The following is a 15,777-nucleotide window of genomic DNA, read 5'->3' on the forward strand; positions in this document are numbered from 1 at the left end:
AGGTTGAGAACCCCTGCTCTAGGCAGTACAATAATGCAAGTAATAATGTAAGGCAGGGAAAACTGCTTTACAGTAGCATTCAAGCCAATAAATGCAATGAGCGCAGCTATGTTTATGAACACATAGTAACATATTTGACATTACTGACTTATTTTAAAAAAGACTAGCACAAAATATGCAAAGTGAAGAGTTAAGATTAACCCAGTACTTACTAAATCTACAACCACATCTTTATTGAATGTGTTTCTCCATTCTGCAGCTACATTGCACACATACATCACTGCTTCAGGGTCATCAGCATTCACATGGAATATGGGTGCGTTGACCACACGGGCAACATCTGTAGGGTATGGAGATGAGCGGGCCATTCGGGGATCTGTAGTGAAGCCAATCTAATAAAAAACAAGTTTCCATTAATGTGTGAGAAAGGTGGTTTTTTGCTTTTCCTTTGAATGCCTGAAATCTTAGTTTAATACATACATAGTTATTTACATGGCAGTAATTATAGGCTTTTCACTTTGGAAGGTAATTTCTTCTTTAATTCATCTAACATAATGCATCATTTTTATCTACTTATTTGGATCCCACAAAATCCATGTCTCCTATGCTGAGCACAGCCAGATGTGCTGACCATTTTCAGGGTATAATCATTCTAGTCAATGAAAGAGGGCTGGTATATACAATCTATCATAACAAGAATAAATCAAAAAGGAATATATGGGAAGTCATTAGACCCAAATTGCTTAAGAAATTCTGTTTTTCACCTGGTTATTGACCACAACATGAATAGTGCCATTTGTTGTGTATGATGGGAGGTCACTGAGATGAAAGGTTTCATAAACCACCCCCTGTCCAGCAAAGGCAGCATCTCCATGTAGTAGTATGGACATGACCTAAGATAAGGGAGGAATGAAAAAAAAAAAAGCATCGGGTAACAAGAAGTGTAATTGTCAGTTCCTAGGGGGCATGAACTTTTTGTTACGTATTTTTACAATGCTCAGCCCCATAGGCCCCTGGTCTACGGCTAGGATTCCTAGGAAGGACCACAATTCAAATAAAAAAATATAAGAAATCATAAACATGCATGCTTGTCCGCATTCAGACTGCTTTGTTTGATTCCCAATTGAGTGAAAGTTACAACCTATCTGAGGTTTCCAAGTTCAGGAATTAAGTTAATCAACCTGATAATCAGTCAGAGAATTAGGAAGCTTTACCCTGTGCTAATTTAAAATTTCTAGTTTAGTTCAAAGGCCAACATATCCAATTACACAAATAAATGTTTCAGTGTCTTGAAGTACCTCCCACTTCTAGAGCTCAAAACTTTGGTAAATTGGGCTATTAGAAAAACTTACACATACACACACCAGCAAAAGTTATCCTAGCGTGCTTGTAATTTTACCTTTTTCCCCTCTATATCCCCTCTGTAAAACTGCTCAGCTTTGGTCTTCCCCTGAACAACAGGGTTTACTGCTTCCAAATGAGAGGGGTTAGCCACAAGCGACAGAGTGATGTTCTTATTTGTTGCTCGGTTGATCCTTTCATGGTACATTCCCAAATGATATTTTACATCCCCAGATCCCTAACACACAAAAGACAGTCAAGGTTCATGTACGCCAGCCATATAAACTACTTCAAATTCAACATTTAAAATCTACACTTCATACTGAAAAATGAATCTGGCTAGTTGTTATGTGTCACCCTACATGGTATTTTTATTGAAAATAATTTCAAATTTTAAACATTTGTTTCTGTTTTAGTACCTCAGTGTCAAAACACAGCACTTAATATTAAACTAAGCACAGACAACATGCTTGTCTCTGTACAAAATAGAGGAAGATGGTTGGAGCTAAAACAAATTATGTTAGAGAGATAGCCAGTGAACTGAATTCACTGTTTAGAGTTAATGACTAGGAATCTTTCTGCACGTGCTATAGTGTTTCATAAAGAATAAAAGTTACCAATGAACTGCATTGATTCTGATCATTTAAAATTATGAACTTTAATAGTTCCTAATACTGCGTATTTACATGGACAAGAACTTCCAGAACAATTCAGTACTTATTCTCTATCAGTATTAAAGTTGGATGTTACCTCATCAGCTGCTTCAAGTTTTGGATCAAACTGACAGAAGATCTGCTCCAATTCCTTTCGGATGACGTTGGCCAGTACATTCAACCTACCTCTAAACAACAATAGAAGGTTCTTTGATGAAATCTTACCAAACAATTTTGGAAATTTAAAAAAAAAAATTTTAAACATCTACAAATACTGTCCCTTAATCCTCCAACCACTCCCCATCCCTCACACACACACACACCCACCCACCCCAGAGTGTCCCTACTGCATATCCATTAGCACTCCATAGTGCCTAGGTATTTAACCACAAGCTAGAGATTTTTCTTTTTGTGGGTTTCTATCACAACCCTAACATGCCATCAGTAGAGTGCTATTATCTAGACCAGTTACTTGACAATTATCACAGATGAGAGATTGGGGAAGTTTTACTTATTTTGGCTGTTTGGGGGACATCATATTTTGCCTTTGGATACACATGCCCAGCTACTCTCACGCACACCCAAGTGCAGGCAGGATATGACCCTTTGAAAATATATTTTAATGAATGGTTATAGTAATAAACAACAGTGGGCTGTTCATCAATTGGGCAGAAGGCCAAAAAAAAATGCACCAGTACCCAACTAAGGACCCCTGAAGTGGCTTATTGCTATCACAGTACAGCTCCTTCATTTTACAGTTCTTGATTTTTGTATTTAAAAATTTTAAGCTAAAAAATCCCCACAGTTTTGTGAAGTTAAAATAACATTTTGTGAGTATGAAAAGTAGCTCCTAGTACAAGGTTATGAGAAAATAGCATGGAATGGTTATGAACCCTTTCTCCTACTATGATAAATATAATATATTGTTTACTATTTTTCCTATCCCTTCTTTTAAGGTTCCCTGAATTATAAGGACCCTTTTCCCACCTATGAGAAAACTGATTACCCTTTCAACAAGAATCAGTGACTCAGCAGCCATGTTCCAAATACTAAAGTGTTTTCAAAGTTGATTCTATTGCCATCTGTAGCAGATTGAAACCTGGGAACCAAAGAGAAATCCCACAAGCAAATGCGCATCTCACTTTTTAAATATAAGGATATTTATTTCCCCTTTTTAAAATGACTCTGCCCCTTCCTGTTTAAGATATTATTCGTCAATAGTGTCCCCATTCCTGGCACTGCCTTCCAGAGCATAGATAAGGTGTGGGAAATTCGTATATCCTCTCAATTCCAAGCTCTCCACAGTGGGGAATGAAGTATAATGCCTGCCAGACTCACTTCCTATTTCAAAGCAGGTCCTTGACTAGTCTCCCATGATGAGAGTTTCACTGAGAGATAGCTCCCTTAGGACTCTGTGATATTGATACTCAATACATCTTTTAGTTGGGATAACTAAGCTGTTTTACCAACCTCCCTTATAACATCATATTCCCAGTCTCTAAAAGGGGCCAGAAACCTAAAGCAGTGTGTACCACACTGTGCAAATGAGTCCATCATTATTTGCCTTTTTTATTTTAAATGAACAGTTACCTGTGAGGCATCCCCATAATTAAATATTCAACCCCCATTTCGCTGGATTTGTCAATGATGGTTTTAAGAGCAGGAATCATTACTTCACACCCTTCTAAACCAAAGCGCTTCTCTGAGGACCACTTGCGGGCAAGGAAGTCTTCAAATCTTGCCAGAGAGGGAGAGAAAAGCAATAAGTTAAAGAAATGCATCAGATGGTGATTTTTTTTTTAAATCAACTGAAGTGAATTTGGAGAAGTAAGAAAAGATGCCCACTGAGAAGAAGACTTTTAGAGAAGACTTCTCAATACATACTCATATTTCTCAGAGCTGAATTTTATTGGGAGAAAATAAGTCTGTAAAAGAGGAAGGATCTCTCTCTTGACTGCCCACCTTTAAAAGTTCTCACAAGCACTTTGTGAATCGATCCTGACACTTGGAAAATATTATGATGAACAAAATCAAAGCATAGAAATTATGGCAAAATCTCAGGTCAGATTTTGACTTTTCTAGTTTGCTCTCCTTACATGCAGGAAGTTCCTGACTAAAATAGGGAAAGCCTCACATGCAGGCAGAACGTCAAAAAGAGTAAGCCACCCTGCAGATCCAAGAGGAGACAAAAGAGAATCCCATATCTTCTGGAAATAACAGTGAGTAAGCAATTAAGGGAAATGGCAGCGTAAAAACTAGCAGCAGAGAACACGTAATTCCAGGGGAAATCTTGGAAACCCTATTCAGTGGCACAGCTCCACAGACTAAGTGATGTAATAGTTGGTAATTTGCCAGGAGCCGTTACACTGGAATCTGTGCCTTAGGAATCAGTAACTACAGACATAAAATCTGTCCTTTACTGACAGTTCTACGTTGTTCCATTTTTTAATGGGTTAGGGCCAGAGGCACTGCACACAGTTAAAGTGGCTTTTAACAAACGCCGAAAGGGTCATTTATAAAGCCTAAAGATATTGAACACAAAGAAAAATAAATCTTCATGAAATAACATTAGTGGTTACATCATCAGTGTAATGCAAGGCCTCATAATGTCACAATGTCCATTAATACTCAGCTCCAAGTACAACGCTGAAGATTACCTCCCTTCTGATCTAAAACTTAAAAGCCATAACAGCAGTGAAATGGAATGTTGCCAGAAAACTCTCCTAAGCTCACCCAACAGTTTAGATCTAAGGCAGTGTAGAACTTTAAGAACAATGGACAGATCCTGAACTGATGTAAATTTGATAGCACCTTGAAATCAATGGAACCACATCCATTTACGAAAAGCTGAGGGTCTGGCTCCTTGAGAGCATAAGCCCTCTAGACAATGGGGTGAATTAAAATGGCAACTGTATCTGCGATTTTCTGTCCTTTGGGGGTTTGATGTTAACCCCGTACTGCACAGTATAACTTTTCCTCCCTCCAGTTAGGAAGTGTATTTACCAGAGCACATTGCCACTGACTTTGGAAGCATTTTCAACATTTCCAAGTGACAACTTGCACATGGACATGTTGGGTCAGGGGGAGGGAGATTCTGGTTACATACGTTTAGAAATAGCTGGTTATCCTAGTGTCCTTACCAAACAAATATTCACGAGCAGGCAGGCAGTAGATGGACAAGGCTGATAAATTGTGTTCACCATGTATTAAAGCCTTGCATGTGATAGATCATTAAAAGGGTCTCCTCACAACCTCCCATCCTTCCTGCCTCCCTCCATCCACACATGGGAATATGGAAAAAAATGGTTACTAATCTTTCCATAACTGTTGTTCTTTGAGATGTGTTGCTCATGTCCATTCTATGTTAAGTGTGTGCGCGCTGCATGCACAGTCACCAGAAATTTCTCTCAGTGGTATCTGTTGGGCTGGCTTTAGCATCCTCTAGTGCCGTATGCTTATGTGCTGGTATAAGGAGCACGGCTGGCCCTTCACCCTCTCGGTTCCTTCTTGCTGGCTAACTCATACAGAGAGGCAGGTGATGGGTTGTGGAATGGACATGAGGAACACATCTCAAAGAACAGTAGTTATGGAAAGGGAAGTCACAGTTCTTTTCTTCTTCGTGTAATTGCTCCTGTCCATTCCACATTACGTGACTCTCAAGCGGTACCTAAGGAAGGGGGCTTGGAGTTCATGGACATGAGGATTCCAATACTGCTCTCCCAAACCTGGCGTAATCTCGAGCCTGTTGGGTGATGGCATAGTGGGAGGAGAACGCATACACTGACAACCAGGTCGCTGCTTTGCAGATGTCTTGGATCGGGACCTGGGCCAGAAACACTGATGATGAGGCCTGAGTTCTCATCGAGTAGGCAGTTAAGATGGCAGAATGTGGGACACCCACCTGCTTGTAGCATCCATGAAATCAGGAAGTTATCCAAGATGAGATTCTCTGGGCTGAAACTGGTAGGCCTTTCATCCTATCTGCTACTGCCATGAAGAACTGAGTGGATTTATGGAACAGCTTGGTCCTTTCAGTGTAGAAGGCTAGGGCATGTCTAACATCCAATGAGTGAAAATGCTATTCCTCTGAATTCCTGAGCGGTTTTGGGAAGAAAATTGGCAGGAAAATAGCCTGGTTACTATGGGACCACGAGATTACCTTTGAAAGGAACGCCAGGTGGGAGCGCAGTTGAACCCTGTCCTTGAAGAATACGGTGTACGGTGGTTCTGATATAATGGCCCTAATTTCTGAGACCCTTCTGGCCAAGGTAACTCCACCTGGAAAGCGACCTTCCAGGAGAGATACAGCAGAGGGCACAGTGCTAGCAGTTCAAAGGGAGGGCCCATCAGTCTTGACAGGACCAGGTTTAGGTCCCACGGCAGAACTGGTTCATGAATTTGAGGGTAAAGTCTTTCTAATTCTTTAAGGAACCAAATGGACATCTTGTGTGAGAAGACTAATAAATTAAGCTAAAGAGAAACCACTGAATAATGCCTTGCCAAAGCAAGAGGAGTTGTTCCAGCAATTGTCACGGCTGGTAAGAAAGAATTGAGAGGGTGTAGGGCCGACAGTGCCCCTTATACTGGTTCATAAGCATGCAGCACCAGAAGGAGCTAGAGACGGCCCAACGGATACCACTGAGGGAAAAATTTCCGGCCACAGGACACAAAGTGTGCACACACCTAACGTGGAATGGACATGAGCAAAAGCTTTCTCTTCCCCTGGTAACATTTGGACTCTAAAATAGCATTTGGAAAACCAAAGCCTTTGTGGCAGTTCAAGAGGGCAATATGCTCATATGTGGATAGCGAGGAGGTATCCGTGTACCTTACCTGAAGGACTACCTGTAACATCTAAAGAAACATAGGGCTTGGTTACCACCACCAAGGATGTTCTATGGTTCTATTAGTATTTTGATCAGATTTTGACCAGTGTATATTCTGAAGAAGAAAAAAGGACATGTTGCCTAGGGCCTGACATCTTAGATTTAACCTCCAAGTCCACAGGATATTTGATCATAAAATATCAGGGTTGGAAGGGACCTCAGGAGGTCATCTAGTCCAACCCCCTGCTCAAAGCAGGACCAATCCCCAATTTTTGCCCCAGATCCCTAAATGGCAAACCAGCCAAGTCAGAAACTTCCCAAACAATCGAGGCTCGCTTTGGTAGTCCCATCACACTCTTCAAGGGACAATGGCAGCTAATTCAGGCCAAGGTTGTTAAAGTGGAAGTTTCACCAAAGGAAAAAAAAAAAAATCAGTCAAAAATTATATGTAGATATATATGCAAAACAAAACCTTCATAACCTAAATTGTCCCTGAATTAGCTGAAATTCTGGTTAAACTTTCACAAAATATATTTTACACACACACACACACACACACACACACACGTTCTATTTTTTTTTTTTTAAAGTAGCAGCTTTCATTAGATTTAAACATCCTCCCTGCCAGACTGAGAAACTAAACACCATGAGGACTTGTACATGAGAAGCAGGAAGGGAGAGACACAGACATGCCTAGAAAGGCCTTGATCCCACCAGCTGGTGTGCAGCCATTAGAGTCTGGCTACATGAATCAGACTGAAGAATCAGGGCCTAACATTGCCTGTGTTTATCATTTGTGAGAGTCTCCAGGGATATACAATGGACATATTTTCTAAAATAAAAAACTGAGTTAGGTGCCATTTCTAAATCTACCAGTAAACAAACAGCACAAATGAGAAGTTAGATTATTAAAACTGAATTTTAAAATATATGGTGATATTAGCTACAAGGCTGCAAACTCAATGAGTATGAAGCAGATTTTGCACAGCAACAGATTTAACACTTTCAACCTCTTTCAGTAGAAATTGTGTCCACAGCTGGCTGGGACAGTAATTCATCTAAGTACTTCTTTCTGTATTTTCCATAGACAAAAAAAATTTGATAAGACGTTTGGATCCTTCCTGTTGGTCAAAATCAGGTCCCTCCACAGCCAGAAGTAATGCAAATTTCTGCATTAGGAAGATAAATGAGGAAACGTCATACAGACAAGTTGTTTAACAACCCATCACTCAAATGCCACGTTCACCTGACTATTAGGCATCTGACTAAAATTCCTGTTTCATTAAAATTTAAAATTGGACAAGAATGATGCACTGCTGTCTCCCCAACCAAAAATATTGCAGAACACCACACAGTGACAAAAACGTCAGTACCTTCCTTCTATTGGAACTTCATTTGTAACAGCTTTCTACTGCCTCTCCCTCTCTCTTTTTTTGGAGGGGAGGGGGTGGCGGGAGGGGAAAGGGGGAAAGAATCTAGTAAAGAAACATATTCCCATTAATCACTCTCTAAATCAGTGTCACTATCTTGTGCTGACTGCAGCATTTGTCAAAAAGACGCCAGATCAACATCACTGAGAACTGAAGTCCTGTCCTGTGAATAATCGTGTAGAGAATGAGCAGCAAGCCTCACTCCTCATGCAAGAAGCTAGGGTGGCCTTCATACTCTATGACCTCGTCACAGAGACAGTCAACATGGGTGCCAATGGGGCTAGTGATTGAGATGTGGATTTCAGTCTACTGGGAACTAGACACCTCCTTCAACTTGTTTAAAATTCAGGTCACTAAACAGACAGGAAATGAAAAAAAGTCTGTGGGTCAGACAGAGTGCCACGATACAGCTGCATTTGGCATAGCTCACAAGAGGGGAAACAGACATGCCTTTAAGTCACCTTTATGCTTCCAAATCCTGTTCTCTCCTCGTACAGCTTTCTGAAGCCTGGGAAGTGCGCTAAGTTATGTCTGGTTGTTCTGACCCCAACGGGCCATTCTGGCAGTAGAGCATCAGTTGGTTGCAGGGATAACCTGGCCATGCCACCTATGTCCAATACAAGAGGAGCACATCTACTCTACACACCACCTGGGGATTCTCCTCACACCAGAGAAATTCTGAGAGGGCCAGTTACAATGGCTTTTCAGTTTTGTGGCACCAGAGGGGGGCAAAGTACACAATGTATCGTGGACAATTAGGTACTTTAGAAGGTAAGACTGGATGGGAAAGCTCAGCAACAGCATTCAAAACCACTTAGAGTTCTTTTCAGACAGAAACTACGAACTACTTACATGGATTGGTTTATTAAAACATTCTCCCAAACCTCCAACACAAACCAGTGAATCTGTTGCTTACTGGTGTCACAAAAGCCATGGAAATACCCAAGAATGTGATCTATCCCTTCCTCCCCTCAAAAGAAACAGAAAACAAAACGTTGCTGGACAAACCTCAACATACCTCATGGAGCGCACCAGCCTAGCCAACAATGTCCGTTTTTCCTCATTTGTAAACTTCATGACACCAGGAGTTTCAAACTTCTGTCGGATCCACTGGCATTGCTCCACATCATTGATGAACATGAATTCCAGTCCAATGTGCTGACAATATGTATTCTGGGAGGTAAAACATGAAGTCTAGAAATTTACAACTTTGGGAGTTCATGGATTGGGAGAAGTAGGACAGATATTCTAAAATTAAAGCACGTAGTTTATTTCTGTTATCATTCCCACCACCATTCAGTTATCATTCCCTGTATTAAAATGTGATTTCACTTCCCTTTGTATTAATTCTTTCTTGGGGCTGTAAGCAATTCAATTATTTTACTAAATCCTGGATTAGGATTCCCAAGCCCCACAAACTTTACCCACAGAAATGAATATTTCAGACACTTGGAATCTGAAAGATTTCTCTTACCTGGTAATAATAATTTAAAAGTAGGTCAATATATATGCCCTAAACTAATTGATGAAGTTAATCTAACTGACCAAAAAAAATATATATATATATAGACGGATCACAGTCATTGCTTTGGATGCTCCAGGAAAAAAATTCAAATTGGTTATCAGAATTTATCCAAAGGGTTTTTTAAAAAAATTATCACATGAAATCAAGTCAGTGAAAAGACATTTATGAAGCCCCATGCAAATTGTGTGATAGCTGGCAATTCTTAAAAGGCTAGGAATCAATTTCAGATTTCCAACTAAATTGAGAGGGTAGGGGAAGTAACCTAATTTTGTTTTTGATAATGGCAAAATCAACATATTTTGGAAGTAACTGTAGTTTGTCATTGTGGGTATTTAAAAGTTTTCTATTTATTTATTTTAGAGGAAATGTTTACTGGAAAGATATATTATACATAAGAGGAAGTGAATATAAGTACCAAATACAGAGATTCTTACAGTAAAAAAAGCACCAAACCAAATATACAAGAGAGTCTGATTGTGATAATGTTGACAAAGCTAATCCAAACTTCTGCAATTAATTTTTTTTTTCCTTTATAGCATGTTTCGTTTCATGAGTATGTGATGTGCAAATAGATTTTAAAAGCCTGGTACTTTTAAAATTGCCATGCAAATAGCAGGGAGAGAAGACAGTCAGGCACAAAGTAATCTTAAAAGATCCATTCTACGTCTGCAATGTAGAAAATGACCTAGAGTGTCCCTGTATGCGCTATGAGTCCAATCCTGCAAAGTGCTAAAGAGCCAGTGGTGACAGCATTCAGTACGTCAAAGGAGCATCCAGCAAGATCAGGCACTGTACTGATACATTTCTAATGTTATCTGCTGTCTCATTTTGGGTTCTTCCCACATTATTCTGTTAAATATTTCCAGTTTCATTGAATTCATACAGCATAATTACATCAGCTATTGGGGAAAAAAATAACTATGCAGAAGCAGGGGGGAAGGGGTGGGGAGATCCACTATCATACAAGCTGTTTCCAATCTGTATTGGAGTGGTCATGAGTTTAGGGCCCAATCCCAAAGTCATTACACCAGAAAAAAAAAGTCTCACAGATGTCAAGGCTGCAGGATTGAGCTCACAATGCATCCTGAGGAAATGCATGGAATGGAAACTAGTGGCTTACAAGGAGTTTCTCTGTGACAGACCCAAAGAAAACACAAAGAAATGTTTTAGGGGCCCTTATCCTGCAAAGTGATCAGCTAGCATGATCCCTTTGCAGGAATAGGGCCTACGTTAGTATTGTGCTGCACCACCACCTCCTACATTGCACTGGCATGTGAAAGATGACCCAACAACTTCTACCATTTATAGAAACTCTAGGGCAGTGGTTCTCATCCTATTTACCATTGTGGGCCGCATATGTGGCCAACAATGTGTTATGTGGGCTGCATCCAATACTACCTGTTTGGCCCTGAGGATGTCACATGGGCTGCAGCTCTGTGCTGATTGGGCTGCAGGTTGAGAACCACTGCTCTAGGGTCACCTTGAATGCCATTTGAAGTTCCCTTATGTGTCCTATTGTCAACTGAAGTGAAATGGACCAATTTTATAATATACAAACTGACAACAGCTCACTTCCATCTGGATGAAAGTAGTTACACAAGATATATCGCCACACTGACCTCCAGCCGCTTGATGATCTCTCGTAAAGAAAGAGCAGTCTCATCTCCTCCTATGAAGGTGATTGTAGGCAATCGAAAAACCTTGTCCAAGTCAGATTCATGCAACCCATACAGCCCTACAGTGTGTCAATTGGTGAGACGGGGTGGGGAGACAAAAAGCACAAGCTAAACAGACCGTATGTCCTGGTCAAGACAATACACAGTGAAAGTTTAAGGAGGCTGTAAGACACTTTACCCTTGGAGAAAAGAGAAAACATTTTGAATTGCCAGATTGTAATGAACACCACACGCTTGGAGAAACCCATATTTAACAAGCACATAGGCAGAGTTTTCAAGATGTTTATCAGATGAAGGAGCAAATCTCATCTATTAGATTGGTATCAGCTACGCAAGCAAGTGGTACAATATTCCAATGGAAGGCTGCATGTGACAGAAAACCTTCAATATGGAGAACAACATGGCACTTTCACTATGTTCCAAGTTCCTACTACTATAGTTTTTTTTTTTTTTAAAATTTCATCTCAACTCACTTCTGCCATGAAATGTGGCAATACAAGAAAAAACAGTTTTAAATAGATTAAAGATACATATGTAGGTTAACCCATCACACCATAACCCTTGTCCTAGATTCCCAAATTTTTACTTTATGATCCTCACTGATGTAATTTCTAAATTGAAACTGGAAGGTTTTTCAGGGAGGGACTGGACGATTCCCTTACTACTACTTTTTTTTGTGCCCAATGCATTTTTGGGGACACAAAAATACATAATATATTTGAGTTCATTCCAGCTACTTCTGGCAACTCTCCTCTTAAAATCTCTCTTTATATTCTCTTGAAAACAATGATAGGTCCATAAAATTGTATTTCCTGAAACTCTTCCTACAGTCGAAAAGTGTAAAAAATAGAAAGTCTATAAGTAAGATCATGACAAATAAAATAAATTAGTAGTCTTTAAGCCAACAGAATGCTTTTATACAACCACTGGGCAATACAATAAAATTACTGTCCACATTGCCTAAAAATAGCAGCAGCAGCAAAAATCAGAAGTAATTATACAGACTGAAGAAAATCCAGATTGAAGGAATATGTGTTTATCAGAGATGCAGCAGAAGCTGGGCTATAACTGCACTGCACGCACATTCAGTCCTTGGCTTTTGAGACTGCCAACTAGAGTGTCAATTAGTTTTCAAGATTGGGATATTCACTGAGATTATCAATTTATTTTACACATGCCATCAAACATCTTATCTATGTTACATTTGACCTGGAAACCCACAGGGAAAAAAATCTCAGGGTCTCATTTTAACGTTAGGAGGTGAAATTGACCCTGTCTTTGCTATTAGTAACAGAAGTCCTACCAATAACTTCAGATTTGAACCAGATGGTTTATAAATCAGAGTTCCTCTCAAGGCCAGATACTGTGAAAAGAATGCATCATCTCCATCCTTGATTTAGGGATCTCTGAACCTGCCAAGACCAAGAAATCAGATTCTGCCAATCTTTAACCTATCTTTTGCAGTTCCAAGAAATGAGGTATAAACAAGACCAACCAACATCACAGCATTGCTCAAAGTACATGGTGAAGGTTCTGCATGAGGAAACTTAATCTTAACCCATTACAGATTGAACACATACTGTAAGCGAGTACTTTAGCATTCACTGACTGACAGCCTGAATAATACCCAGAGATCTAAGAGTTCACAAGGAAAGGAAAAAAGGATCAATGTTCAAATTCTAGAAGGGGGGGGGAGGAAGAGAACTAAGCAATGTAAAGGTCCAACCACTACGGAACTCAGTGTACTACTTACCATGCAACAGTGTCAGTTCATAGATATTGTTATTACTAATACGTAATCTTTTCATTTAAAATAAGTATAAATGGTAACTAGATAAATTGCACTTCATTTTTCACTTTAAATTTGAAAAAGGCACATATACAGACACATAGAATTGAATCAGTGCAATTTACTAGTACTTAAGAGATTTGGTTCTGAGTCTCCGACGCTAAAGCAAAGGACGCAGTGCCACCAACTTTACTTTTATTTGTTTCCTTGCTGACTCACTCTCCGACTTAGCAGGATTTTCATGGGCAGTCATGCAAACAATGGAACATGTAATAGAAGTGATGTGGGCACAAATAGCACAGCTGTGTCTTTTACCTCAGCACTGCAAATTTACTACAGCATCACTTCAGGTTTAAAGGGATAAGGACCTTTGAGCTTAGGCCTCACTGAAGGTATTTTTTAGGCATTAGTATTTTGCAAAATGTGTTCTCGCAACTAGCTGTATTGTAAATATAACTCCTAAAGGGAACCATGCATGGGACACTACATACAGGAAACATGTATTTCTGGCCATGATATTCAAGTATCTTGTGTGGTCATTAGAGGCTCTTTGTAAGTTTTCCTATTGGTCTCAAGCTACAGGGGAACACTTAGCTTGGGAATCCCATCATCCACACTCCAACTTCCTTTTTCTAACAGCATATTCATATCATACATCCCACCAGACACATGCCTACATGGCACCATCACTTCTAAACATGCCATCCCTTCCTGTTTCACATTGCAAGCATCTAGTTTCTTTTTCCATGTGATGTCACGCTACTGACAGTTTTTCAAGATACCCAGAATTTCACGTTGCATTATTTCTGAGGTTCAGATAAACCATGCCAATGGTCTGCATTTAACTTGTACTCAAAGTCATGCTAAGGTTCATGTATGCTCTGGATACCCTGAAGCATGGGTTCTCAACCTCTCTCTTTCTGAAGGCCCTCCCTCCGCCAACATGCTATAAAAACTCCACTCCCCACCTGTGTCAGAACAACTCAACTGTGTTTCTGCATATAAAGGTCAGGGCCGGCGTTGGAGGGTAGCAAGAAGGGAAATTGCCCAGGGTCCCACTCCACAGGGGCCCCTGCGAAGCTACATTGCTCAGGCTTCGGCTTCAGCCCTGGGTAGTGGGGCTCAGGGCCTCGGGCTTCAGCTCCATGCAGTAGGGCTTTGGCTTTCTGCCCTGCGCCCCAGAGAGTCTAATGCTGGCCCTGCTTGGTAGACCCCCTAAAACCTGCTCATGGCCCCCCTGGGGGCACCAGACCCCTGGTTCAGAACCTCTGCCCTGAAGGACCTTTGTGCTCTCCCTGCCATCTCTCTTCCCAGCAGGCTGAGAATGAGAACATAAACTAATCTCTCTAATGCAATGCATGAGTCTGGGAGCCAAACTCATCAGGGTTCTGATGGTGCCTCACATTGGAGGAAATAATAACCTCTCATTTTAATCAAAAGTGCAGACTATTTTTCACAATGATACAGCTGGGATCCTTAGTGCTTGAGGCTTTCCTTTTATAGGAAATGTAAACAACAAAGAGAAGAAATGAAATCATCCCAAGAGGGGGAAAAACCCTGCACTCCCCTCAAGGCAACCTGTGTCACTTTACTGAGAAGGAATCACAAAATGGCTCCTTGACCTGCATAAGGCTAGCTACTAGCATGATTCCCATGAAGTCACTAACCTGTGCCACTGACAATGCGTGTAATGCACCTCCTTCACCTTGACTGACCAGTCTCTGGTGGCTTTATGTGAGAGCTCAATACTCAGGCAAGTCACCTCTACTGTCATCTAGTGTGTTCTTAGCATGACAAAAGATATAGATCACCCTCCCACCCCCAGGTAGGTCAAAGCTGCATATCCCAAACATTAATATTAGGTGACACTATGTATTTCTGCCACCTCTGTTTTACGTTGGAACCCTCCTCTTTTCCCACAATCCCTGTGACAACAGCCCCTCCCATCTACAGCTGCTTTTTGTGCCTTGCATTTCAACAGGTACCATAATCAGCAGTAGCAGACTGCACATAGTATAAGGTGATGCAAGTATTTTAATTTTAAATTACCTAAATTTTGTTAATTTTATATTAATTTAAATAATACAGATATTACTACTCCTCAGGTCCTAGCATATCATAATTATTTTGCTTGTACCAGAGAGCAGACTCAGCTGAGGGAGACTCCCCAAGGACTAAGAATGGGGTTTCTTCAGCTCTTTCTGCTCTAGCAGAAATCACGATCACGTTGCTTCATCTCAAACAAATGCCATCTAAGAAAGCTAAACCAATCTTGGAGAACCAGGACACACTGCATTATTCCTCTAAGACAGGATTTCTTAAGCTGGAGTCTGGGTCAGGGAGTCATGTTCGGGGCTGCTGACCCCAGTAATCAACTGCCCTCCCTCCCAACTGTTCAGTGGTGTGCAGGAGGTGCTGGGAAGGAGCGGGAGGAGCAGGGACGGGGTGCACTCAGGGGAGGCGGGGATGAGGAGGGGCGACATGGCCTGAGCAGGGGGTTTGGGGGTCTGTGAAAAATTGTAAATCAAAATGGGGGT

At 40.7% G+C, this 15,777-nt stretch overlaps 1 protein-coding gene across 5 annotated transcripts in view; it reads right to left on the reverse strand.

Annotated features, from left to right (window-relative positions):
- Window positions 1-15,777, reverse strand: part of OGDHL (oxoglutarate dehydrogenase L) — a 110,655-nt gene that overhangs the window by 57,958 nt on the left and 36,920 nt on the right. For all 5 annotated transcript variants that reach the window (XM_038410800.2, XM_038410798.2, XM_043518829.1 and 2 more), the window contains 7 exons: window positions 11,395-11,510; window positions 9,269-9,423; window positions 3,585-3,731; window positions 2,092-2,182; window positions 1,400-1,579; window positions 765-893; window positions 213-392 (listed from right to left, as the gene is read on the reverse strand). In XM_038410800.2, the coding sequence (XP_038266728.1) occupies window positions 213-392; window positions 765-893; window positions 1,400-1,579; window positions 2,092-2,182; window positions 3,585-3,731; window positions 9,269-9,423; window positions 11,395-11,510 (998 nt within the window). The remainder of the gene's footprint in view (window positions 1-212; window positions 393-764; window positions 894-1,399; window positions 1,580-2,091; window positions 2,183-3,584; window positions 3,732-9,268; window positions 9,424-11,394; window positions 11,511-15,777) is intronic.

This window comes from Dermochelys coriacea, chromosome 7 (genome assembly GCF_009764565.3).
Source record: "Dermochelys coriacea isolate rDerCor1 chromosome 7, rDerCor1.pri.v4, whole genome shotgun sequence".
Taxonomy (NCBI): Eukaryota; Metazoa; Chordata; order Testudines; family Dermochelyidae; genus Dermochelys; species Dermochelys coriacea.